Genomic DNA, 25,260 nt, shown 5'->3' on the forward strand with positions numbered 1-25,260 from the left:
TTTATTTACAAGCATATAAATCACAGAGCATCTCCCGGAGATTCGGACGACATCTCCGCTCCGGTCAGAACCGAAAGTAAGACTGACCAGGAAATAAACGGTGCGTCACATCAATCACAAAGACATTGCATACAGCAGATACCCCAGATGTTGTGACACATCCTCTTCCCTGTGGGAGGGGCGAACTGTTGAGCTTCTTTAACCCTGAAAGCTCCAAACCTCACAGAAACACAGCTTTTATTGCACCACAAGGGTCAAGGCAGAAAAGCAGAAACAATTTAAGAGATTGCAACACGCCAGCTGGCTTGGGGGGCGGGGCGAGCGTGAGTTAGTACCACCCACGTCCCATTTCACGGGTAAGAGGAAGGGAAGAAGAGTGGACCTCAAACTGAGTCAAGGGCCTGGTGCAGCCCTCTGAATCTGGGGAGGCGGGGGTCCCCTCCGGCTCTAGATGTAATTCTTATTTGCTTCATTGTAGTCGTAGGGGTCCCCTTCAAAGGGCAAGGGGGGAGGGTGGTTGTAGGACCCGTTCAGGAAGATCCACAAGGTGCCGAGGCTCAGAACGGGCATGACCAGGAAGAAGCAAAGGCGGTCCACCGTGCGGGCAATGCTGTTCCAATTGTCTTTCTCCTGTAAAAAGGTGAGAATGTATTGGGATAAGATATATCTTGAACTAAGAAAAATGTTGAAATACAGTTTTGTTAAGAAGCCAGAAGCTTTTTTGTTAGGTATGATAGGTACAGACATTGAAAAGAAAGACATTAGACTTTTCCAATACGCTACGGCAGCAGCTAGAATTCCTCTAGCACAAAAATGGAAACAAGATGATTTACCGATGGTTGAAGAATGGACAGTGAAATTGACTGAATATGTAGAAATGGACAAATTAACGGGAAGAATCCGGGAGCAGCGGGACCAGAAGTTCATCAAAGACTGGTCAAAGTTTACGAACTATTTAAAAGACAATTTACAATTGAATACGTTAATAGGACTTCAAGAAGCTTTGTAGTTATATTGTAGAGTTATCATTGTAAGTAGGATAGTAGTAAGAGAATCAGTTTTTTTGTGAAATTTTAAGGCAATGGTTGATTTAAGAACTATAATATTAAGTTACACATGAGAAAGCCATGTGAAGGGGTTGAGGGAAGTCATGGCTTTTTAGCCCATGTTGAATGTAAGAATGTTTTTTGTTTGATTGTAGTATTAATAGTAGTTTAAATGTAAAATAATAAAAATTATATACAAAAAAAATATTGTCTTTCTCCTGCCAATGAAATTGCAAGGTTGGGAGGGTCCCAGAGACCACAAAATCTCTCTCCCCCCCCCCGCCATGTACAGAGGTCACGGGCCAATTCAAGCACACACGAACCTTCCCATTTCCCGGTCGATGCATACATTCTGCACCACAGCCTGACACAGAAAGTGAGGATATCAAAGGATGCCCTCTCGACAGCTGGGCTGCGCAGCAGAGAATAATAGGTTTGTAGAGCAGGAAGGGAAACCAAAGACCATCTAGTCCAACCCCCTCTCACAGAAAGCATCCATGACAGATGACCATCCAGCCTCTGCGGCACATGAGCCAAAGGCTGGTCCTGTCATTCGGTTGGTGTGCGCAGCCAGAGATGAAGGATGCAAAGGAGGGCAGGGCTCAGTTGAGATACAGTAGGCTCCCAACTTGAGGAGAGGTTACATTTTGGCAGGGGGTGGCGACTGTGTGGAAAGCCAAGACCGCACATACCGGTAGTCATAGCAACCCCAGAACTGCCCCTGTGTGACCATCCTTAATTTCTCAAAGCTGGCATGCCAAGCAGGCCTTGCTCCTCATGAAACCAGAAGCCAGAGAGCCTCCCAGAGCCCAAGCAGACCTTCCCAGAGCTCGGTAAGCAACGTGGGGGAAGCTTAGAAGTCATTTCTGCGGCAGGAAAAGAGCTTTTAATCTCTCCGCCTTGCATGCGCTTAATTTGTGCGGTGTCGGCTGACCAGCCGCCAGATGCATAAAACTGCAACCGCACAGTTAAATGTCTTGCACGTTGTGAGCCTGCCGTATTGCAAAATTGCAGGTATAGGCATGGCGTGTACAAGGTCCCAGGTTCATCCCCGATGGCATCTTCCGGGAGAGCCATTCTGTAGCCCTTGCCTGGAACCCTTGAGAGCGGCAGCCCATCCGTGCCGCACAGCACTGAGCTAGAAGGAATAATGACCCGACTTGGTACAAGGCCGCTCTAAAATAATAATTGCTACCGTATATACTCGAGTATAAGTCGACCCAAATATAAGCCGAGGCACCTAATTTCCCTACAAAAATGTGGGAAAGCTTATTGACTCAAGTATAAGCCGGTTCACCTTTGCCACTGTGGTAGAGGAGGAATGAGCAGCCCAAAGCAGCCCTCTGGGCTGCTCCTTCCTCTTCCTCCTTTGCTGCTGTGGAGTTCACCCCGTCACAGGGTTTCGAACCGCCATTCTTCTGATCAGCAAGCCCTAGGGCTCTGTGGTTTAACTCACAGTGCAATGTTCCCTTGTGTTATACAGAGAAGGCTGGGATCCTGTCCTGTTTAAGCAGGAGCCAGGGAAAGTGAGCACCTGTGGGGTTTTAATACTTCCTCAACTGATAGGCTTTCTGCCTTCTGGGGTCTAAAGTTTGCATTTATATGAGCAGTTCAGGAATGGAACAAGCTGCCTGGGGAGAGTAAAGAACCGCCGTTCTTGTACACTTCTTAAGGAATGGTTGACTTGAGTATAAGCCGAGGGCAGCTTTTAAAGCACAAAAAGTGTGCTGAAAAACTAGGCTTATACTCAAGTATATATGGTATTTAAGATTATTTAACATCATTAAAAATGGTTGTACGTTTGGCAGAGAATTAGCGTCAGTCCCTCCTAACCTCCTGGATCCAGCAAGGGTTAAAACCCAGCAGAGGCTCCAATTCCCAGAGTTCCCTGGGAAGAGGGGTTGATTATTAAACCCCTCTGGGAACTGTAGCTCCGTGAGGGCAGCAGGGGGTCCCCTAACAACTCTCAGCACCAAGCAATAAACTACAGATCCCAGGATTCTTTGGGGGAAGAAGCCAGGACTGTTTAAAGTGGAATGATACTGCTTTAAATGTGTAAGGAGGAAGATTGGGAAGGCTGCAGGACGGAAGAGAGTTCGACCGAAGGCAGCACAGAGCTTAAACAATGTTGAAAAAATCTCAAGGACATATGAGATAAGAAAGGAGCAGATGTCAGATTCCCAGGACTATGGGGTTTTGGTTTTCGAAAGGGTGGGTGTGGGTTGAAAAATAAACGTTTTTATGCAAATTCTCTTTATGCTATGGTTTAGACATACGGTTTGGTAATGGATATTGGTTAACAAATAAGAAATAGAATTGTAGGGAGTTTAGGAGGGAAGGGAGGGGAGAGAATTAATAAGATTTAATTTTTAAATGGTTTGTTGTAACGAATTTGGAATTAAGCAAGGAAAACTCAGAAATATAGTGAATGCAGAGGATAAGGTAATATGGAAAATAAGATGTGTAAATTGGATAAGTATTTAGTAAAAGAATTATTTTTTTAAAAAAATGTGAGAAGGAGGAAAAATCAATGTGGGATTAATTGGCAATTACTGTGAATAAGGGTTAATTTGGAAATCAACGGGAGGGGAATCGGGGAAGTCCGAAAAGGTTAAGATGATATGTGTAAAATAAGTGATTAAATTGGGAAAGAATTGTTGAATACCCCTGTGAGAGAGGGGGTGGTTTTGTATGCTCCTCTTGGTGAGAGAAAGGGGAGTTGGAAAAATTTAATCATGTATTGTAATTTGGATTTAATTGGAAAAAAACTTCAATAAATATTATTTAAAAAAAAATGTAGTGCAGACGGGGCATCGATGACCGTTGAGGAGGAATCCTTTGTAATCTAAGGCACTAGCAAGGAGCTGTGGGCTCGGAGGAACCAAAGGTAAACCAGAGATGAGCCGTGACCCTTCTGCCAAGCCCACCTCGTTGTAGTCGTTCTTGTCTCGCGTGTGCTTCACGATGAAGTTGGCTCCCGTGATCGCCGGCTTGATCTCGTTGTAGAGCTGTTCCTGCGTGGCCTCCACCCCGTGGGGGTTTGGCCCTAGCGGACAGAGAGGAGAGAAGAGGTGAGCAGGTTGCATCCAGGAAACAGGTGTGTGTGTGTGGGCTGGGGGTTTCCTCACAAATGCAGGGTGAAGGCAGCCACCGAGAGGGCAGCACAGGATTTGGGTCCCGGCTCCCGGATCAAGCGAACTTGGCTACGATGGGTGAGGGGAGGAATTCAGTTCAGTTTGCACTTCAGGGTGAAGCTACCCAATTTGCGGTTTCTGGGGACGGACGGACCTGAACCGAAACGTACAGTCACCCTTCACAGTGCAGTTCTCCAGCCAAGCAGTGGGCAGAAAAATGTATCGGCTGCATATAAAGTCAGTATCAAATATATGTGCTGGGGGGGGGGAGCAAAAACACATTTTATTAGGGAAAACTTCTTTGCAGAAATGTGCATATGAAGCACAGCTGGCAGATTCATCCATCCCTAATCGAAATTACCGCAGTGGACTCATAATCAAAAAGGGGCATCGTGGAATCCTAGAATTGTAGAGTTGGAAGGGACCCCCCGTGGTCATCTAGTCCAACCCCATGCAATGCGTCAAGAATATCCTCTCTGATATTTGGCGCTGCTGCTGAGGCGCAGGGCCCCTTGCCAGCCCCAGAGAGGCCTCCCCTGGCCACCCACTGGAACCAAACCTGGGCCACAGCGAGTCTTGGGTGGTGTTATGTACTGAGCCGAATCCTAGAACAGTAGGATCCAGTATGCAGCGGTCTGATTGGTCCGCAGGAGCCACCCAATCTAGCTCCAGGTGGAAGTGAATCAGCGACTTGATTGGCCTGCAAGAGCAGCCAATCAGGCTCTTGGAGGAAGTGAATCTGCAACCTGATTGGCCTACAGGAGTAGCCTGGAATTAGCCAATCACGAGGGGCCCATTGTGTAAATAATGTATATATAGCAGATGTTTTGGGGAAATACTCATTCATTGCTACTATGAGCTGAATAAAGAGCATGAAATTCACACTTGACTCTGAGTACTGTGGTGCCCCGCTAGACGAATGCCTCGCTAGACGAAAAACTCGCTAGACGAACGGCATTCGCTAGCGGAAGGCTGCCCCGCAATACGAAAAAGTCAATTGGGCTGCCTCGCAAGACGAAACTAATTTTTTTTTTCCGGTGCGAAAACCTCCGCGCTGCATTGCCGCTTTGCTAGACGAAAAATTCGCTCTACAAAGACACTTGTAGAACGAATTATTTTCGTCTAGCGGGGCACCACTGTATATTTCAGGTGGCCACGCATCCCACTTCACAGAGGACAGTTCTCTACTTGAATTAATCACAGACTCATAGAATCATAGAATTGAAGAGCAGGAAGGAACCACGAGGCTCATCTACTGCAACTAGAGGCAAGGCGGGGCTCTCGCAAGATCTTGCCTCCTCGTGTCTTGACTAAGTGAGGCTTCAGTGGGGGTGTCAAGAGTGTATATGTGTTTCGCACTCAGGGCAGCACCATCCCGCTTCGCCTCAGGCGGCGAGATGAGATGGACCACCTCTTCTTTCCTGCTTTCAGGGGCTCTAATCTGCCTAGGAGCGGCTGAGAGCGTTTCGCAGGCGCCACAGTCTGGTTTGCCACTGATTTGCCAGGTTTCTGTGCTCCCTCCGCAGTATTTAACTTAATAAATTAGTCGCCGTGCGAATCGTTGTCGCTGACTTGGCTGCATAATGTTTCTGGAATAAATATTCCACAATGTACAAGCAAACGGATGTGTGTGGCCACAGAGGTCCCTTCGCTAAGAAGTGGGGGCTGCTGGAAAGGGGCTCAGACCCATGCAAGGCTCTCCTGTCCCCCCCCCCTTCCCGCTGCAACAACCCTGCAGTGTTCACGAATGCAGATTAGCGCAACGTCAATGCCCGGGCCTTCAAATATTTATCTATTTATGAACAATATTTCTAAGCTGCTGTTCTGATAACCGCAATAATAAAAAGCACGGCAGCAGTGGAAGGCAGGCATAAAATTTTTACAACCCAAGCGTTTACATCCACCAGCTAAATTTACAGTCTATAAAAACAATATTCGAATTTCCTGGCAGCCAGCGTGTTTTGGAGATGGTGCTCTGGTGTTAGATAAAAATTCGTTTTGAATTGGAGCCACGGTGAACCAGAGCACAGGTTCTACTGACTGGACACACACGTGTGTGTGTGTGTGTGTGTGTGTGTGTGTGTGTGTCAGTTTATAATTCTTTTAAACTTTCCTTGCTTTTCACATCTGACCTGATCTGTAATTATAATGCATATTTTATGTAAGTTGGTTAAGACTTTTTTTTTAAAAGAATAATTAAATCCTGGTGCAGAAGCCTCTCTCAGGCCCGTTCCAGTTCTCATAAAAAACAACCAAAGGAGATTCCACTGAGATTCAGTGCTGGAGACCTACATCGGCTCCCAGTACGTTTCTGAGCACAATTCAAAGTGTCGGCGCTGACCTTTAAAGCCCTAAACGGCCTCAAAGGCCCAGTAGACCTGCAAGAATGTCTCCACCTCTATCATTCTGCCTGGACACTGAGGTCCAGCTCCGAAGGCCTTCTGGCGGTTCCCTCCCTGAGAGAAGCGAGGTTACAGGGAACCAGGCAGAGGGCCTTCTCGGTGGTGGCGCCCGCCCTATGGAACGCCCTCCCATCAGATGTCAAGGAAATAAACAACCACCTGACTTTTAGAAGATGTCTGAAAGCAGCCCTGTTTAGGGAAGTTTTTTATGTTTGATACTTTATTGTATTTTTTGTATTCTGTTGAAAGCCGCCCAGAGTGGCTGGGGAAATCCAGCCAGATGGATAGGGTATAATAAAATAACAACAACAACAACAACAACAACAACAACAACAACAACAACAACAACAACAACTGGGCACTCAGGTGCTGCTTGAGGTGTCTGGTTGGCCACTGAGAGAACAGGATGCTGGGCCAGGTAGACCAAGGGTGGGGGAGCCTCATGCTGGTGTGTGTGGGGGGGAGTCCAGGCCTCTCCCTCTGGCCCTTGGGAGTCTCCCCAGGCCACACACCCCTTCACCCTCTGCTGGAGTGTTTTTGCCTGGCTGGACTGTGTCCTAGAACTCTGACCATGCCTCTTGCTTGCGTGGACTGAGGGCAGAGAGGGGCATGTGAGTGGGCACAGAAACCAGCCTCCTCTGCAAACGTAAAACCCACTTTTGCCTCTGGCCCCGCCCACCAGGGATATTAAAAAATAATAATTTTATAACCTGTGCCTCCTTGTTTCTCAACTTGACCCTTTTACCTGGTTTTGCAGGTTTTGTGGTATTTTATGCGTTGTGACTTGACGTTATTTTTACTGATCATAGTTTTGTGGTTCTTTATCGTAATTGTTAGGTGTAAACTGTTTAATTATCATTTGCTGATATTGAATTCTACTACAGGTATTATATTCTAACGGGTGACTGAATATTGCTTTGTCCGATATAGGTTGTTCATTTCAAAGTTATGCTTTCATTGTGACTTTTGTGCATTGGATCAGGTTCTTATTAGTTGGGTGTCCTGTCTATTTCACTGTTTCTTCACCTTTGCAAACCGCCTTGTGTACAGCAATATAGAAAGGAGGAATACTAATTAAAAATGAGGTGGAACAAAAAAAAAATGGCTTGCAGAAAACTGTTGAGAAGAGCATGTGGTCCCTTGAGTTCTCATGCGCCTGCCCTGCCCTCCATAAGTTCTGCCTTCTCTCCAAGCCCTCTGAGATGGTGGCCCTCTTCTGGCCCCCCGGGAGCAGCAACCACCCACTGCCCCCCCCCCACAAGCTCACTGGCGGGGGTGATGCGGCTAGCCAAGCCATGCCTCTCCGACTGCTTCTCGAACATCAGCTCGCTGCGGGACTTGACGGTGAAGTACTCCTCCGCCTTGGCGATGTAGCCCGCCGAGCTGCATCGCCGGATCAGCAGGCCGGGCTCAGGCTCGCTCTCGGCCGGTTTGGACATGCGAAGGAGGCGAGGGAGGGTCTTCAGGAAAAGCTGCAGTATTGGGGAGACAGGAAAGCAGAAAGGTTGGGGGACGTAGTGTTAAAAGAATTCTAAGCCGCCGAGACCACATGACACCGGTCCTGAGAGACCTACATTGGCTCCCAGTACGTTTCCGAGCACAATTCAAAGTGTTGGTGCTGACCTTGAAAGCCCTAAATGGCCTCAGCCCATTTCGTCTCCACCCCCATCGTTCAGCCCGGACACTGAGGTCCAGCTCCAAGGGCCTTCTGGCAGTTCCCTTACTGCGAGAAGTGAGGTTACAGGAAACCAGGCAGAGGGCCTTCTCGGTGGTGGCACCTGCACTGTGGAACACCCTCCCATCAGATGTCAAAGAAAACAACAACTACCAGACTTTTAGAAGACATCTGAAGGCAGCCCTGTTTAGGGAAGCTTTTAGTGTTTGATGGATTATTGTGTTTTAATATTTTGTTTGAAGCCGCCCAGAGTGGCTGGGGAAGCCCAGCCAGATGGGCCGGGTATAAATAAATTATTATTATTATTATTATTATTATTATTATTATTATTATTCACAAGTATATAAACCACGTGTTTGAAACAGTACAGGAGAGCAATCCTGAAGCCATTTTGACTCTCTCAGATTGACCTCAAATATTCCTCTGCCAAATGGCCTCAGTCCTGTAGACCTGAAGGAGTATCTCCACCCCCACCGTTCAGCCCGGACACTGAGGTCCAGCTCCAAGGGCCTTCTGGCAGTTCCCTTACTGCGAGAAGTGAGGTTACAGGAAACCAGGCAGAGGGCCTTCTCGGTAGTGGCACCCGCCCTGTAGAACGCCCTCCCATCAGATGTAGCGGAGATAAATAACTATCTTTTAGAAGACATCTGAAGGCAGCCCTGTTTAGGGATGTTTTTAATGTTTTATCATGTTTTTAATATTCTGTTGGGAGCCACCCAGAGTGGCAGGGGAGGTCTGGTCAGATGGGCAGGGTATAAGTAATAAATTATTATTATTATTATTATTATTATTATTATTATTATTATTATTATTCCTGCTGAAACCCAGAGAGCTGCTGCCATTCAGTGTAGGCAAAAGATGGTCTGACTGGGTATAAGGCAGCTTTGCGGCCCAGTGGGAATTTGAACCCCGGTCTCCAGGAGGTCCTGCTCTGACACACCAACCACTATGCTACACTGCCACACTGGCGGTATTTCCTGGGCGCACGGTATGTGGGATTTACACATCTCCACCCCCTCCCTGTTACCCGTCCGTCGCAGCTCACCTCTTTGGTCCAGTCGGTCAGGATGTGGGTGCTGGGGGTGCGGAAATGGATGTTGAGCTCTGTGACGGTGGCTACCCCCACGGCAGTCACGAGCAGCATGACGAAAAGCAGGTACCTGCCCAGGGAAGGGGGGGGGGAGAGGCAGAAGGTGCATTTGAAAGAAATGGGGGCCAATATGCCAGGCTTCGGGGAATCGGCTTCCTCCCCTGTGGCAGTGAATAATAAGATCAAACGGACGGGATGTCTTACCAGTTAGATTTTTTAATAATCACAGTGAGAGACAAAAGAACGTGTCTCTCCAGAAATGGCGGTGCTCCCAATTAAGGCTTACTCCCCGCCTCCATCCCTATTAATCTACGTCACTCCTACGTTTTGTAATCTGAGTTTGGAGCCTCTGCGCTTTCTGTTCTGAGACTTTCTGAGCTCTTGTCGACCTTGGGGAGGGTGGTGGAGGAATGCTATCCAGAGACTGTGAATCTGTTAAACCTCTCTCTCCCAGTTCTTCTTCTAGCTGTCCCCCATCCAGTATTTCCCAGCTTCTGTCTTCTGAACTATGCCCCCCTCCAAGCCACTGTTCCAAATCTATACTGTCCTCCTGCTCCTGGGAAGATTCAGGATCAAGGGGAGGGGTGGGTAGCTCCCACCATTCCTCCTCAGTGCAGCCCTCCTCAGCACGGTCCCTGACATAATATTTATGTTTTCAAATGATGGCGCCCTCCCTGCACAGCTGCTGCCCCATTCAAGAGCCTTCCAGGCAGCTGCACAATTCATGCTGAACGACGAAAATAACCTGGACGAACAAGGAAGGGGGAGAATGCAAAATCATAAGGATCCCAAAGGGACAAGCTGCTGGATCAGGAGGTTCAAGAGGGAGAGCTTAGCCATCACGGCTGGTAGATCCTGATAGCCTTGTCCTCCAAAATAGTTTCCCAGGCAGAGCAAGACTTACTTGCCAATGAGAGGGATGGCTAAGGAGGTGGCTGGGAGACGTTGGGAGATCAGCAGCAAGAAGACGGACTGAGCCAGCAGGATGGAGATGGCCATGGTCACCTTCTCCCCACCTGGAAGGTATAAAAGGAGGAGCAGAGGGGAGTTTATTAGCCGCTTTCCTCTAGGAAGCAAGACATAGAGACTCACACAAATGGTATGAGCGCTGAAATCAACTGTAACAAACAGGAGCAATGGAAACTCAAAGCACACCTGTGCAGGTAGAAGACAGGCCTTGCGGAACCCGCCCCACTAAAAGAGGCTCCAAATACCCGAGAGCCTTCAAATTAAGGGTCAAAAGGCTGGGAGAAGGTAAAAATAAAGAATAAGTTGCCTGGCACCTGCAGATAGAGTGCCAGGTGTGGCTCTCCGGGGAAAGTATTCCACAAACAGGGAGCCACCACTAAAAAGGCCCTTCTAGAGTAACACCACCCTCTGGACCTCCCATGGAGGTGGAAGATGGAGAAGAGACTCGGATGATGATCCAGGGTTCGGGTCAGTTCAAGAGGCAATTCTTGAGGCATTGGGGTCCTGAGCCTCATAATTCTCTATAGATCAAACCGAGCCCGGAACAGGTGCTACACATTCCGCCCTCATTGGCACATGCTTTGATATAGATAGCTCAGTTGGTTAGAGCAATGTGCTGATAATGCCAAGGTTGCAGGTTCGATCCCTGTCTGGGGCGGCTGCATACAGGGTTGGACACGATGGTTAGGCTTTGCTCACAGTCAGCAGGCAGGTAGAAAATCAGGATGGTCATGAAGGCGATGAGGATGCAGGGGGTGACGATGTTGATAATGTAGAAAAGCGGTTTGCGCTTGATGATGAGGTAAAAGGTGATGTCCTGGTGCTTGTTGCTGTCGCGAGGGGTGCACGGGTCAGTGTTTTTGCGGGCTGGCCTGTGAATGATCTCCCATTCGCCATTCTCTGGAGAGAGAGAGAGAGAGAGAGAGAGAGAGAGGGCAGGTCACCAGCCAGAACACTCTGCACATCCCTAAGATATCCACCATTGATGCATAGAGCAATGCGTATGCCACAGTTCACAGGAACCAAGAATGGAGAGGGCTGCTAGCCGTTGGAGGTGTGGCAGCAGAGATCATTCGGTTTGCAACTTAAAGTTTAATTCTGTTAATGTTAAAGTCAACAAGCCACGAGGGAGATGGCGGTGTTGCTGAGCAGCCAGTCAGAGCGGCACAAACTCTACTTGAGGTAACACATACTCTGGTTGGCTGTGTGGTTCTGAGGAAGCCTGTATGTCTGGTTGTGCGTCTCCCTGCTATGTACAAGGCTGTAAGTAAGAACGACAAAACCTCTCTGCTCCTTTCTCCTCAATCTTTTTTTGCGCCTCATTTCGGAATTTGGAGAAAGTGCCAAGGGGGCGCCAGTCACAATACGGCTGCCGTAGAGGGGCACAGTATGGCTACTGTTGAGGTGCAGCATAATACAAAATGGCCACCACATCTAAAAGAGTAGGAAAAAGAGAGGCATCTCCACCACCAGTGAAAAAAGGCACCTACATCAGCCAGTGCCACACAGTCACAGAGAGAAGCTCCTCTGTTCAGAATGGATGCGAGGGCAGGTGTCCAATCCTGACATCCAGAGTAATGTGCATGTGCTCAAGGGGACATTTTCAAGGTAGAAGAGGCCGAGCCAGTGCAAACATGAACCGAGCAGGGAGATCAAACCATCTCTTCTCTACAGTTGATTTTTGAGGGGTTATTGCCTCAGCCTCTGTTATGTACTGAGTTGAATAGGATCCAAACTGCAGCAGTCTGATTGGTCCCAGAACAATAGGATTGAGATTGCAGCAGTCTGACTGGTCCCAGAACAATAGGATTGAGATTGCAGCAGTCTGATTGGTCCTAGAACAATAGGATTGAGATTGCAGCAGTCTGACTAGTCCCAGAACAATAGGATTGAGATTGCAGCAGTCTGATTGGTCCTAGAACAATAGGATTGAGATTGCAGCAGTCTGACTGGTCCCAGAACAATAGGATTGAGATTGCAGCAGTCTGACTGGTCCCAGAACAATAGGATTGAGATTGCAGCAGTCTGACTGGTCCCAGAACAATAGGATTGAGATTGCAGCAGTCTGATTGGTCCTAGAACAATAGGATTGAGATTGCAGCAGTCTGATTGGTCCTAGAACAATAGGATTGAGATTGCAGCAGTCTGACTGGTCCCAGAACAATAGGATTGAGATTGCAGCAGTCTGATTGGTCCGCAGGAGCCACCCAATCCAGCTCCAGGTGGAAGTGAATCCACACTCTGATTGGCATACAGGAGTATTCCGGAATTAGCCAATCACGTGGGGCCCATTGTGTAAATAGTGTATATAAAGCAAACATTTTGGGGAAACTGCATTCCTCACTACTATGAGCTGAATAAAGAGCATGAAATTCACACTTGACTCCAAGTATATTTCAGCCTCCATCTGCAATAGGAGGCTAGCAGATGGGAATCCTGCAACAAAAAAGCTGCAGCCCTTCTACTGAGGACTCCAGCCACTGCATCCCATCCCATCCCTTCTCCCCCTGCCCCCCGCCAGCTACATAAAGCGACGGCACGCAGCGAATTGGATCGGAAATGGGGTGAATTACCGTGCTATTACTGGATCTGCCAAACGGAGATGCTGTGAGGATCACAACAAGATAATTGTGAGAAAGTGCTTTGAACGCTCTGCGAGTTCCACATAAATGCAAGGAATTATTATTTTGTACTGACGGGCCGTGGTTGCAAAGTGCTGTCTTAATCCTTTATTGTCTTGAAACTCTGCGCGGGGACTCCCCTGAGCGCTCATTCAGACGCCGATAAATAAAATGACTCCCGAGCTCTTAACAGGGGTGTCGTGAGCATTCAAGGAGAGGGGGGGACATACGCACAAGGCGGGCAGGGCGGACATTTGGCATTCTCCCAGAGAATGCTGGGAAATGTAGTTTCATTAAGGGTGCTGGGGCATATATCTCCATGAGGGGGTAAACTACAGGTCCCAGGATTCTCTTAACTGAAAAGTCTAACCTCAGGCCCTCCAAGCCATTCTTTCTGGCCCTTGAAACTTTACCCATGCCACACCCTTTCTCTCCTGGCCATTCCCTGCTTCATGCCCACCTTGGGTGTTTCTCCCTGAATGGGATGTGTCCTTGAACCCTGACAATGCCTGCCTGGAGGAGAGAAAGGTGTGTTGGTGTGTCGAAACTAGCCTACTGTACGGGGCCGGATTTAGGTTTGATGAGGCCCTAAGCTACTGAAGGTAACGGGGCCCTTTATATGTCCAGCTGTCCTTAGTCAACAACAAATTGCCACCGTTTTTTGTGTTGAATATATGTTGTTGTTGTTGTTGTTTAGTCGTGTCCGACTCTTCGTGACCCCATGGACCAGAGCACGCCAGGCACTCCTGTCTTCCACCACCTCCCACAGTTTGGTCAGACTCAGGTTGGTAGCTTCGAGAACACTGTCCAACCATCTCATCCTCTGTTGTCCCCTTCTCCTTTTGCCCTCCACCTTTCCCAACATCAGGGTCGAATATATGTTGAATATATGCTATATGGTAATTTATGAACCTAATAGGTACCTAAAGCCATAATGGGATCAAAATAAATAATGTATTACATGAAATCAGTCAGTAGGCATAAGACTCATGCCCTTAGTCTATGCTGCCTGATCATCAGTCGATAAGCACTCTTTAATATTAGATAACAGGTACATTCAGCTGTGCTGCTCTGCAGTCTGCAGCTGCATGCCACATGTTGCCATGCAACCAGTCCATGCAGAATGTAGGCACCCTATATATAGAAATGAGCAAACCAGTGATATTTTAGGGAGCAGGCTAGCAGGCGGGGCCCATTACTTACATCATAGGAGCCTACTCAACACAAAACACTGTTGCTGTATATAGGTTTTATTTAATTTTTTTTTTAATTGTGGAAATATACACCCACTTTTCTTTCCTTTAAATTTTTTGGGGACCCCCAAGAGGGCGGGGCCCTAAGCTATAGCTCGTTTAGCTTATACGTAAATCCAGCACTGCTACTGTACAAAAGTGAAAATTGCATTCGTTGCTCCGCCCAGCTTGCCTCTAGCCCCGCCCACCGCCCACACGGGGCCCTTAGAATGCAGCCCTTGGGGTGGAGAATCTTCCCCCAGTCGTTGAGGACGATGGTTGTCTGCCCTACAACTTTGAAAGGGCGTGGTTGGGAGACCTTCTCCCACCACTGCTGACCCCCTTATAGGGAGACATCCCCCCCCCACTTACCAGTGAATCCTTCTGGGTCAATGATGATCCACTGCACCACATACCAATTCTCGTCATCGTCTTGCTTCGACATGAGTTCCATGTTGATCTCGTTGGCGCTGTACATCAGAGAGCTGGGGAAGGCAGGCAGAAAGCCAGTCAGCAGAGAATCCTGTGGCAGAAGGTTCCACGGGTGCCTTTGAACTGTCTCGTAATACGTCTGCTCTGCCCCACCAAGCAAACGTCATAAAACAGACGGATGGTCTGTTTGAAGCCTTCAAACACACACACACACACACACACACACACACACACACACACACGCCACATGGGAACTTCATGCTCAGCGGCCCTCCAGACCTCAATAGCTGTGACTCCTGCAATACAGGGGGTTGAATTAGAGCAGGGGTGTCCAACCAGTAGATCACAATCTACCGGTAGATCCCAGACTGATCCTGGTAGATCGTGGGGTCCTTATCGTGTACAAAAAGTTACGGGGGAGGGGGGGAAGCTAAAAAAAAAACTCTGTGCAATCCTCCCCCCCAAAAAACTGAACAACTCTGGGCAATCCATCCACCCCACACACGCTCCTCCTCCCTCCAATGACAATGGGTAGATCCCTGCCAGTTTTTTTATATATAATAATATAATAATTATAATAATTTATTATTTATACCCCGCCCATCTGGCCGGGTCTCCCCAGCCACTCTGGGCGGCCTCCAACAAATACCAAAATACAATACAGAGTCACAAATTAAAAGCTTCCCTAAACAGGGCTGCCTTTAGGTATTTTCTGAATGTCAGGTAGTTGTTTATTCCCTTGACTTCTGACGGGAGGGCGTTCCACAGGGCGGGCGCCACTACCGAGAAGGCCCTCTGCCTGGTTCCCTGTAGTTTTGCTTCTCGCAGTGAGGGAACCGCCAGAAGGCCCTCGGCGCTGGATCTCAGTGTCCGGGCTGATTGATGGGGGTGGAGACGCTCCTTCAGGTATACAGGACTGAGGCCGTTTAGGGCTTTAAAGGTCAACATCAACACTTTGAATTGTGCTCGGAAACGTACTGGGAGCCAATGCAGATCTCTCAGGACCGGTGTTATGTGGTCCCGGCGGCCACTCCCAGTCACCAGTCTAGCTGCCGCATTCTGGATTAATTGCAGATTAATTGCAGATTAATTGCAGTTTCCGGGTCACCTTCAAAGGTAGCCCCACGTAGAGCGCATATATATATATATATATATATATATATATATATATATATATATACTGGGAGTAGATCACAGTCTCTTGGGAGTTGGACATGCCTGTATTAGAGGGAACCAATTCTGTGATCAATGTGTACCAAACAGGAGAGAGCATGCACTAGGCAGGGTAAAGCGAGCATAGCAATACGTATATTACCATCTGAAAATGCATTATACGAGGGGAAATGGTTTGCCAAAAAAAATGTGAATGAGAATAACAGAATCGTAAAACTGTAGAGTTGGAAGGTGTACCCCGGGGGGTCATCTTGTCCAACCCCCTGCCGTGCAGGAATCTTGCTCCCAACGCGGGGCTCGAACCCACGACCCTGAGGCGAAGAGTCTCGCACTCTACTGAACGAGCCGTGTGGCAGTTTCTAGGGACCCAACTGCACAACCGCACACGCCAAAGAAGCCCGGCAAGGGGGCTGGAGGTTCCTCACGTGAACTTCAAGGTGCAGTTCTGCCAGTCGAAGGGGAAGTAGTTGACGTTGATGGGGCAGGCGCTGCGGAAGATGGTGGGCGGCAGCCAGTAGACGCCTCCGTCTGATCTGAGGAGGATGTTGGCGTAGTAGGTGGCCTCAAAGGTCCCGTCGTTGCTGCAAAGGGAGAGGGAGCTGTGGGGCGGAAGAGAGCATCGTCCTTCCTGGGGGACTGCTCCCTGTCCGCTGCGGCCAGGAAGTGGGGAGGATACAGAGACACTGGGCGCGATCCAACGCCAAGCTAAGGCAATCCTCCCGTCCACACAGGCATTTCTGCTCACCACGTGGAACCGTGGCCTCTGTCCTCCCCCTGAAACCAGACCTGGCCCACCCAGGAGGCGAAGTGAAGCTGCCATCTCAGTCGGTGGAAGCCCCTGAGATTTTCTTCCCACCCCCCATGGGTGATCCCCCTCCCCCCCACCGATGGAGAAGTGGGTTTGGTGCCGATTTCCAGGAAGATTATTATCACTTCTTAAATCTGTATACCGCCCCCTTCATCCGTAGATCTCAGAGAGGTCCGCAGCATAAGAATACTAATTTTAAAATGCATAATGCATAATCAAAACAAAGACAAATGAATACCCCCCCCTCCAACCACCCGCTCTCACAAACACATTAAAAAAGGTAAAGGTAAAGGGATCCCTGACCATTAGGTCCAGTCGTGTCCGACTCTGGGGTTGCAGCACTCATCTCGTGTTAATGGCCGAGGGAGCCGACGTACAGCTTCCGGGTCATGTGGCCAGCATGACAAAGCTGCTTCTGGCAAACCAGAGCAGTGCACGCAAACGCCGTTTACCTGCCCGCCAGAGTGGTACCTATTTATCTACTTGCACTTTGACGTGCTTTCGAACTGCTAGGTTGGCAGGAGCAGGGACCAAGCAAGGGGAGCTCACCCCGTCACAGGGATTCGAACCGCCGACCTTCTGATCAGCAAGCCCTAGGCTCTGTGGTTTAGACCACAGCACCACCTGCGTCCCTTATTTAAAAGGGTATCAGATGTTAATTGCTATGCAAGCTTTGGAAGACATCTGAAGGCAGCCCTGCATAGGGCAGCTTTTTAATTGTGTCATGTTCTATTATATTTTTCTATATGTTGGGAGCAGCCCAGAATGGCTGGAGCAACGCAGTCAGATTGGCAGGGCACAAATAACAAAATTATTGTTACAGGTGGGTAGCCGTGTTGGTCTGGCATAGTCAAAACAAAATAAAATAAAAAATTCCTTCCAGTAGCACCTTAGAGACCAACTAAGTTTGTTCTTGGTATGAGCTTTCGTGTGCATGCACACTTCTTCAGATACAGTACACTCAGACGTATCTGAAAATTATTGTTATTATTATTATTAATCAAAGGCCTGGTTGAAGGGAAACGTTTTCACTTGCCACCTAAAGCCGTATAACGATGGCACTAGCCTAACCTTCCGAGGGGGAGCATTCCACAAATCTTGCGAGATCTCGTGGGGCGTCCACGATATCGTGAGATTTTGGCGAGATCTCACTGGGAAACGGAGTTTCTTCCGACCGTGGAGATCGTGCAGCAACGGTAGGACCGTGCAGCACTTCCTGTTTTGCCTCTGGCGGCAACCCAGGGCATGTCAGTCCTGCCCTTCGGCCCATGTAGGAAAGAACCAGCCTGGAGGGAGACATCGGCCGCTAATGTTCTGCGGAGCCAGCTGCCTCGGAAAGCAGAGAAGCATGGTCCCACTAAGGGAGACTTAGCTAATGGATGCTCACTTGTTCTCCAGGACAATCTGAGGAAGCCACAGCATGTCCGGCGGCAGCCGGAGCACTTTGATGCCGCCAAATTCTGTCTCGTTCCATGTCAGCCGGTAGTCCATCCACTCCTGCGGGGATTTACTTTATTTTAATTACCTGCAAAAAAATTCTATAATGCCAACGTTAAGAGAGAGAGAGAAAATTCACGGCAGGGAAGAGCGTGAGATCGACAATAAAGTTACACCCATAAAACAGAATGCGCCACGAATCAGGAGTTCAAATTAGCACATTACCTCAGCTGGAAGTAATGAAGATACGGTATACAGCAGTACCTTGGTTCTCAAACGCCTTGGTCAGGGGTTGGCAACCTAAGGCCCGTGGGCCACAAGCGGCCCATGGGGGTCGTTTTGCATTACTTTGCATGAGAAAGCGCACCTTGGTTTTGGAATGGACACACAAAATTCAACAACCAGGCTTTGATTTGGGTCGGAGGGGCTGGCAGGGGCATTTTCCTACTCACATGCTCAATCCAGACATTGCTGGTGAGAGTTTCGTCGGCCTCTTTCTGTAACAACACACAAGAAGGGAGGATCAGACCCAGCGGCATGGGAGAGAGTTGCATGCCCCCCCAGAAAAGCTCAACAACTCTGAGCTGCCCCCCTAAAAAGAGCTCAACACCTTTGGCCTGTCCCCCCCTCAAAAAAATGGGGGCAATGGGCAGTTTTTGCACCCCAGCATTAAAGACGGCCCTGGGTACCATCGCTTTTGTCACAGAGGAAGCTGAGGCTTTGAAATTAGGCTGCTCCGATTAGGAGGAGGAAGAGAGAGGAACAGGAACACAGGAAATTGCATCACACCAAAGCAAACCGTTGGTCCCTCTATCCCAGACAAAAAGGAACGGTTCTTCAGAATGCACACAATAAATTTATGGGGATTGCAATTGTAAAATTGGGATGGGCCTTGGGGATAATCTGATCTAACCAGCAGGGCAGGATCTGCAACACAGGAGCAGATACAGGAGCCCTGCAGTGACGGCCATCGCCTGAAATGGTTTTAAACCAGAGCTTGGACAAAATAAGAACCTTGCTGGATCAAGCCCATGGCCCACCTAGTCCAGCATCCTGTTCTCACAGTGGCCAGCCAGATGCCTGTGGGGAACCCACAAGCAGGATCCAAGCACAGGCCTCCTGTGGTTCCCAGAGACTGGCATTCAGAAGCATTGCTGTCTCCGACGGTGGAGGTGGAGCATAGCCATTTGCGGCTAGCAGTCCTCGATAGCCCTCTTCTCCTCCTCCTCCTCCTCCTCCTCCTGTATGAATTCATCTAATCCTCTTTTAAAGACAACTAGTCCTTTTCAAATCCCGGAGGTTAGGTCTATCAGCGGCTTTGTTATGTACTGAGCTGAATCCTAGAACAATAGGATCCAGAATGCAGCAGTCTGATTGGTCCGAGAACAATAGGATCCAGAATGCAGCAGTCCGATTGGTCCGCAGGAGCCACCAAATCCAGCTCCAGGTGGAAGTGAATCAGCGACCTGATTGGCCTGCAAGAGCAGCCAATCAGGCTCCTGGAGGAAGTGAATCCGCAACCTGATTGGCCTACAGGAGTAGCCTGGAATTAGCCAATCACGTGGGGCCCATTGTGTAGATAATGTATATATAGCAGACGTTTTGGGGAAAGACTCATTCCTTGCTACTATGAGCTGAATAAAGAGCATGAAGTTCACACTTGACTCCGAGTATATTTCAGGCTTCTAGCCACAACGGTGAAATGGAGCGTCCATGTTCCGCAGCAGTGTACCTCCAAATGCAAGATGTGAGGAGGGGCCATGGGCTTCCCAAAGGCATCTGGTTGGCCCTGCGGGGAACAGGAGGCTGGGCAAAATGGGCCTTTGTGGGGCTGTTCCAGAGGGGCTCTTATGGTCTTCATGTAAGACAACAAGTGGTGACCAGTTGCTGACGAATCCCGGAAGGTGGGCTCACCAGGGAGACGAGATTGGAGAGGGTCAGTGCCAGAGAGACGGTGACGCTTTCGTCCTTGGATGCTACGGGCCGCAAGTTCTTCTCGTAGCCTTTCTCCACAAAGAGGTAGTTGATGAGCTTCTCCTCCATGTTCACGCCCAGGGTTGCTGGAGGGAAGGGGAGAGAAGCACGGGGAGCTCAGATGGATGCCTCCTTTGCAGTGGTTCATTCCAGGAGCTGGCGATTGTTATAAGAATTTACAATTCTTTTATATATATATATATTTTAATTGTTATTAAATTTCCAAGCAAACAGGCCACATGTCTGAGGCAGACAGGTCTCACACCATTTTGACTCTCAAAATGACCAAATGTTTACCAAATGGGTCTCTGCAAGGAAGGAGGGGTGAGGGATTTAATTGTTCCAGGAATTAAAGAGGATTACCATCTTAAAGGAATGGCCAGGCTACTGAGAAGAGGCATCAGATAACGCCTTTTTGTGTGGTGTAGGTGTGATGCATCTGGGTGATGAGCTTGGGTTACACCTCTTCCGTGATTGATGTTTCTGGGGGTGGGCTAGACTCCAGGAGGGATTTTGAAATGTCTTTATAAGAGCATTCTTGCTTTCTCTTACAACACCAGAGAAGCAGCAGAGCTTCTCTCCACTTCATCAGCCTTCTTGCAAGCTCAGACATTTATTTATTTTTTATTTATTAAAATGTGTATACTGCCCTTCATCTGTAGAGATCAGGGTGGTACACACACACACACACACACACACACAACAAAAACACACAAAAATGCATAATAAAACAACAACAAAGCGATACCTCCCTGCCCAACACATTTAAAAGGGTATCGGGTGTTAATGAGCCAATGGCCCAGTTGAAGAGGAACGCTCTCACCTGGCACCTAGAGGGGCATGATGAAGGAGCCAGCTGGACCTCCCTGGGAACAGTATCCCAGAAATCTTGCAAGATCTCGTGAGATTTCGGTGAGATCTCGCTAGCCATTTACTTCATGCAATCCATACACTGCCCGATCGCAGGAAACAAGCTAACCTCAAAACAGTTTACGAAAGAGAAGACAAAACAATAAAATTACCGGTAGAAAAAAAATCAATAACAATTTAAAACTTTCAAAGAGGTAAAATAGCAATAGGCTAGAAACAGTGAGAGATTTCACTTTCTTGGGTTCCATGATCACTGCAGATAGTGACAGCAGTCATGAAATTAGAAGACGCCTGCTTCTTGGGAGAAAAGCAATGACAAACCTAGACAGCATCTTAAAAAGCAAAGACATCACCTTGCCGACAAAGGTCCGTCTAGTTAAAGCTATGGTTTTCCCAGTAGTAATGTACGGACCTGAGAGCTGGACCATAAAGAAGGCTGATTGCCGAAGAATTGATGCTTTTGAATTCTGGTGCTGGAGGAGACTCTGGAGAGTCCCATGGACTGCAAGAAGATCAAACCTATGCATTCTTAAAGAAATCAGCCCTGAGTGCTCACTAGAAGGACAGATCCTGAAGTTGAGGCTTCAGTACTTTGGCCACCTCATGAGAAGAGAAGACTCCCTAGAAAAGACCCTGATGTTGGGAAAGATGGAGGGCACAAGGAGAAGGGGACGACAGAGGACGAGATGGTTGGACAGTGTTCTCGAAGCGACTAGCATGAGTTTGGCCAAACTGCGGGAGGCAGTGAAGGATAGGTGTGCCTGGCGTGCTCTGGTCCATGGGGTCACGAAGAGTCGGACACGACTGAACAACAACAAGAAACAGATTAGAACTTGCACCAGATTTCTGAACATCTGGGTAAAAGGTAAAGGGACACCTGACTGTTAGGTCCAGTCGCGGATGACTCTGTGGTTGTGGCGCTCATCTCGCTTTTTTGACCAAGGGAGCTGGCGTACAGCTTCCGGGTCACGTGGCCAGCATGACTAAGCCACTTCTGGCGAACCAGAGCAGCGCACGGAAACGCCGTTTACCTTCCCGCTGGAGTGGTCCCTATTTATCCACTTGCACTTTTTGATGTGCTTTCGAACTGCTAGGTTGGCAGGAGCTGGGACCGAGCAACGGGAGCTCACCCCATCGCGGGGATTCGAACCGCTGCCCTTCTGATCGGCAAGCCCTAGGTTCTGTGGTTTAACCCACAGCGCCAACCCTGTCCTGAACATCTGGGTAGGCTTGTCCAAATGAAAATGTTTTTGGCAGGTGCCAAAAAGAGTGTAGTGACGGTGCCTGGCTAACATCAGTGGGCAGAGAGTTCCTCATGACAGCCCTTTGAGGTAGGCTAGACTGAGAGACAGTGTCACCCTGTGAGTTTTCTGGCTGAGTGGGGCTTCGAACCCTTGTCTCCTGGGTCCTGGTCTGACACACAAGCCATTACACCACATTGGCTCTCAGTTTAACCCTTCAGCTGAACCTGGATACAACATCCCTCTGGTTCTGCCCCTCTTTTGAGTCAAGATAGCTGCAATGTAACAAACCACCTTTTCTTCGAATGCTCTCTGTGCCGGAAAACCCACCCTGGAGCAAGAAATATGAGAAGGAAAGAGTTCCCTTGAGCAAATGCAGAGTGCCCAAAGCCCTTCCCCGTCTCCACCATCTAGTAAGAAGTTTCCAGGTTCAAGAATATGCTTTTCTCTAAGAAGGCATGAAAAATAAGTATCCACAAGAATTTTGGGGAGTAAAATGTGAAAATTCTCACATAGAAAATGAGAAGAATTGTGCCTTTGTGTTTTGCCTCATCTATCAGCTTCTATAAATGCTGGAAGCTTATTAATATTTTTTAATGGAAGCCGAGAATCAGGGGATTCTGGTTTAACATGAAGGGGGATACATAATGAAATGAAAAGGATGTTTAAAATAACCTTTGCAAAACAACAACAACAACAAAAAAACCAGAAGATTTTCTTTTGGAAATTATAGGGACAGAACTATCTAAAATGTATAGAAACTTATTCATGTATGCTACTACAGTGGCAAGAATGTTACTTGCCCATAAATGGAAAGAAGCAGAAATCCCAGTAAAGGAAGAGTGGATACAAAAACTTATGGAATATGCAGAAATGATGTAAGTTACCAGAAGAATAAGAAATCAAGATAACAATTTTTTTAAAAAAGAATGGAAATGGTTTATTGAATATTTACAGATAAATTATAAACAGATAAAAACATTGGCAGGGTTATTGTAATAACCTGCAGTTTCATAAGAGTATATATTTAAAGAAGATGAATAAATGAGCAAATTAAGTTCATTTGTCAAAAAAAATAAAAAATAAAAAAAAATCCTTCCAGTGGCACCTTAGAGACCAACTAAGTTTGTTCTTGGTATGAGCTTTCGTGTGCATGCACATTTCTTTGGATATGCAGAAGATGTTAAAAACAAATTTAAGGAAACGCAGAAAGCGGGGGAAGGAAGTCAAGTTCTGAAATGTCAAAATGAATGTAAAATTAGTGAAATGTATAAAATTGAAATATAGATAGATAGATAGATAGATAGATAGATAGATAGATAGATAGATAGATAGATATAGAGAGAGAGAGAGATAGTAGATGATAGATAGATATAGATAGATAGTTGATGGTAGATAGATAGATAGATAATAGACAGACAGATATGCAGGCAGTGTGGTGTAGTGGTTAAGAGTGGTAGACTCGTAATCTGGGGAACCGGGTTCGCTTCCCCACTCCTCCACATGCAGCTGCTGGGTGACCTTGGTCTAGTCACACTTCTCTGAAGTCTCTCAGCCCCACTCACCTCACAGAGTGTTTGTTGTGGGGGAGGAAGGGAAAGGAGAATGTGAGCCGCTTTGAGACTCCTTCGGGTAGTGATAAAGCGGGATATCAAATCCAAACTCTTGTTCTTCTTCTTCAGGCAGGCAGGCAGGAAGGCAGGCTGTGCTGGCCCCAAGGGTTTGTCCATGAAGCGAGGTCCAAGTCCAGTCCTGGGTCTAGGGGTCCAAAGGAGGTCAGTCCGGCGGGGAGCGAGGCAGGGAGCAGGTCAAGGTCCAAGGCAGGTTCAGGCACAAGGTTGCAGGTTGAGCACACGCTTGCAACTATGTTGCTCACGCAACTTGGGCTGGGTCTGGCTGGCTTTTATCTGGCCCTATGCTTAGGGCCGCCCCGATCCTCTGGAGACTCGCCTCTCCTCCGGGCCTGGAGGCGAGCACTCCTCCTGCAGACACTTAACTCCCTTCGCCTCTCTGCCCTGAGCCTCTGTAGCTCAGGAGAGGCTGGTGGGTTACTGGACCCAGGGGATGCCTCAGCTTCCTCTGAAGAGGCTGGGAGTGGAGCACCTGCAGGCAATGGGTCCTCCCTCCCATCAGGAGCCAGAGCAGACTCTGCTGATGCCTGCACCTGGGGATCCAGCACAGGTGGGGATCCTTCAGGCTCAAGCCCTGGCCCCGGCTCAGCTGGTTCTGGAGGCAGGGAATCCTGTGCAGGCTGGGATCCCTCCGGTTCAGCATCAGAGTCTGACTCCCAGGCCATCACACAGGCAGAGATAGATAGATAGATAGATAGATAGATAGATAGATAGATAGATAGATAGATAGAGATAGATACATGATAGAGATGATAGATGATAGATAGTAGATGATAGACAGACAGACAGACAGATAGAGATAGATGGATAGATAGATAGATAGATAGATAGATAGATAGATAGATAGATAGATAGATAGATAGATAGATAGATAGATAGATAGATAGATACATGATAGAGACGATAGATAGATAGATAGATAGATAGATAGATAGATAGATAGATAGATGATAAATAGCATGAAGGGGCAGAAATGTCCCTCCCGTTGATGCCAATAGCCTGAACCCCAGGACTCCTCACTAGAAGTGAACCGTTCCACATATCCACCTCCAAGTTTCCCAGCTTTGGAAGCCAGCTTCTTGCTGGGAGCACCTCCTGCGGCTTCTCCCACTAGGCCCAAGTCCACAGGCTCTGGCAGGCAGCTGCATCCTTACCTGGGAGGATGAAAGCCCATAGCAGAGCGAGTGTCCGCCTGTCCATATTGGCACCCGGGTCGCCTGTGCCGTCTCCGTGCCCAGCTCCCCCTCCGAATGCCTCAGCCGTGTGTCTTTTTTTCCGAAGGGGGCGGAAGTCCGAGCTGGGACCGTGACTTGGGAATGCAGACGGATGGCGGCAGCTGCAAGGCTGGCAGGGGCAGGCGGTGCTGGGGGGGAGAGTTAGAAAATAGCTGCCGGACCGAGGAACAAGAGGCAGCAAATCTATCCCTTCCTTCCCCGCTCTGAGCCAAGAGGGACGTTTTGCTCTGGGTAAACAAGGGACAAAGAGTTGGCAGGGCTTGAGCTGCCCCACATGGGGGGCTTCAGCA

General features: G+C 48.3%; 1 protein-coding gene across 1 annotated transcript; it reads right to left on the reverse strand.

Moving 5' to 3' along the window:
• Positions 1-204: 204 nt before the first annotated feature.
• Positions 205-24,990, reverse strand: CHRND (cholinergic receptor nicotinic delta subunit). The gene is made up of 12 exons (XM_033150860.1): positions 24,890-24,990; positions 19,934-20,079; positions 18,472-18,516; positions 17,970-18,079; positions 16,200-16,355; positions 14,542-14,654; positions 11,016-11,216; positions 10,252-10,363; positions 9,303-9,417; positions 7,850-8,054; positions 3,974-4,092; positions 205-630 (listed from the first exon to the last, which is right to left on the reverse strand). The coding sequence occupies exons 1-12, from the start codon at positions 24,933-24,935 to the stop codon at positions 448-450; spliced, it is 1,551 nt and encodes a 516-aa protein (XP_033006751.1). The 5' UTR covers positions 24,936-24,990; the 3' UTR covers positions 205-447.
• Positions 24,991-25,260: the final 270 nt, after the last annotated feature.

This window comes from Lacerta agilis, chromosome 5 (assembly GCF_009819535.1).
Source record: "Lacerta agilis isolate rLacAgi1 chromosome 5, rLacAgi1.pri, whole genome shotgun sequence".
Taxonomy (NCBI): Eukaryota; Metazoa; Chordata; class Lepidosauria; order Squamata; family Lacertidae; genus Lacerta; species Lacerta agilis.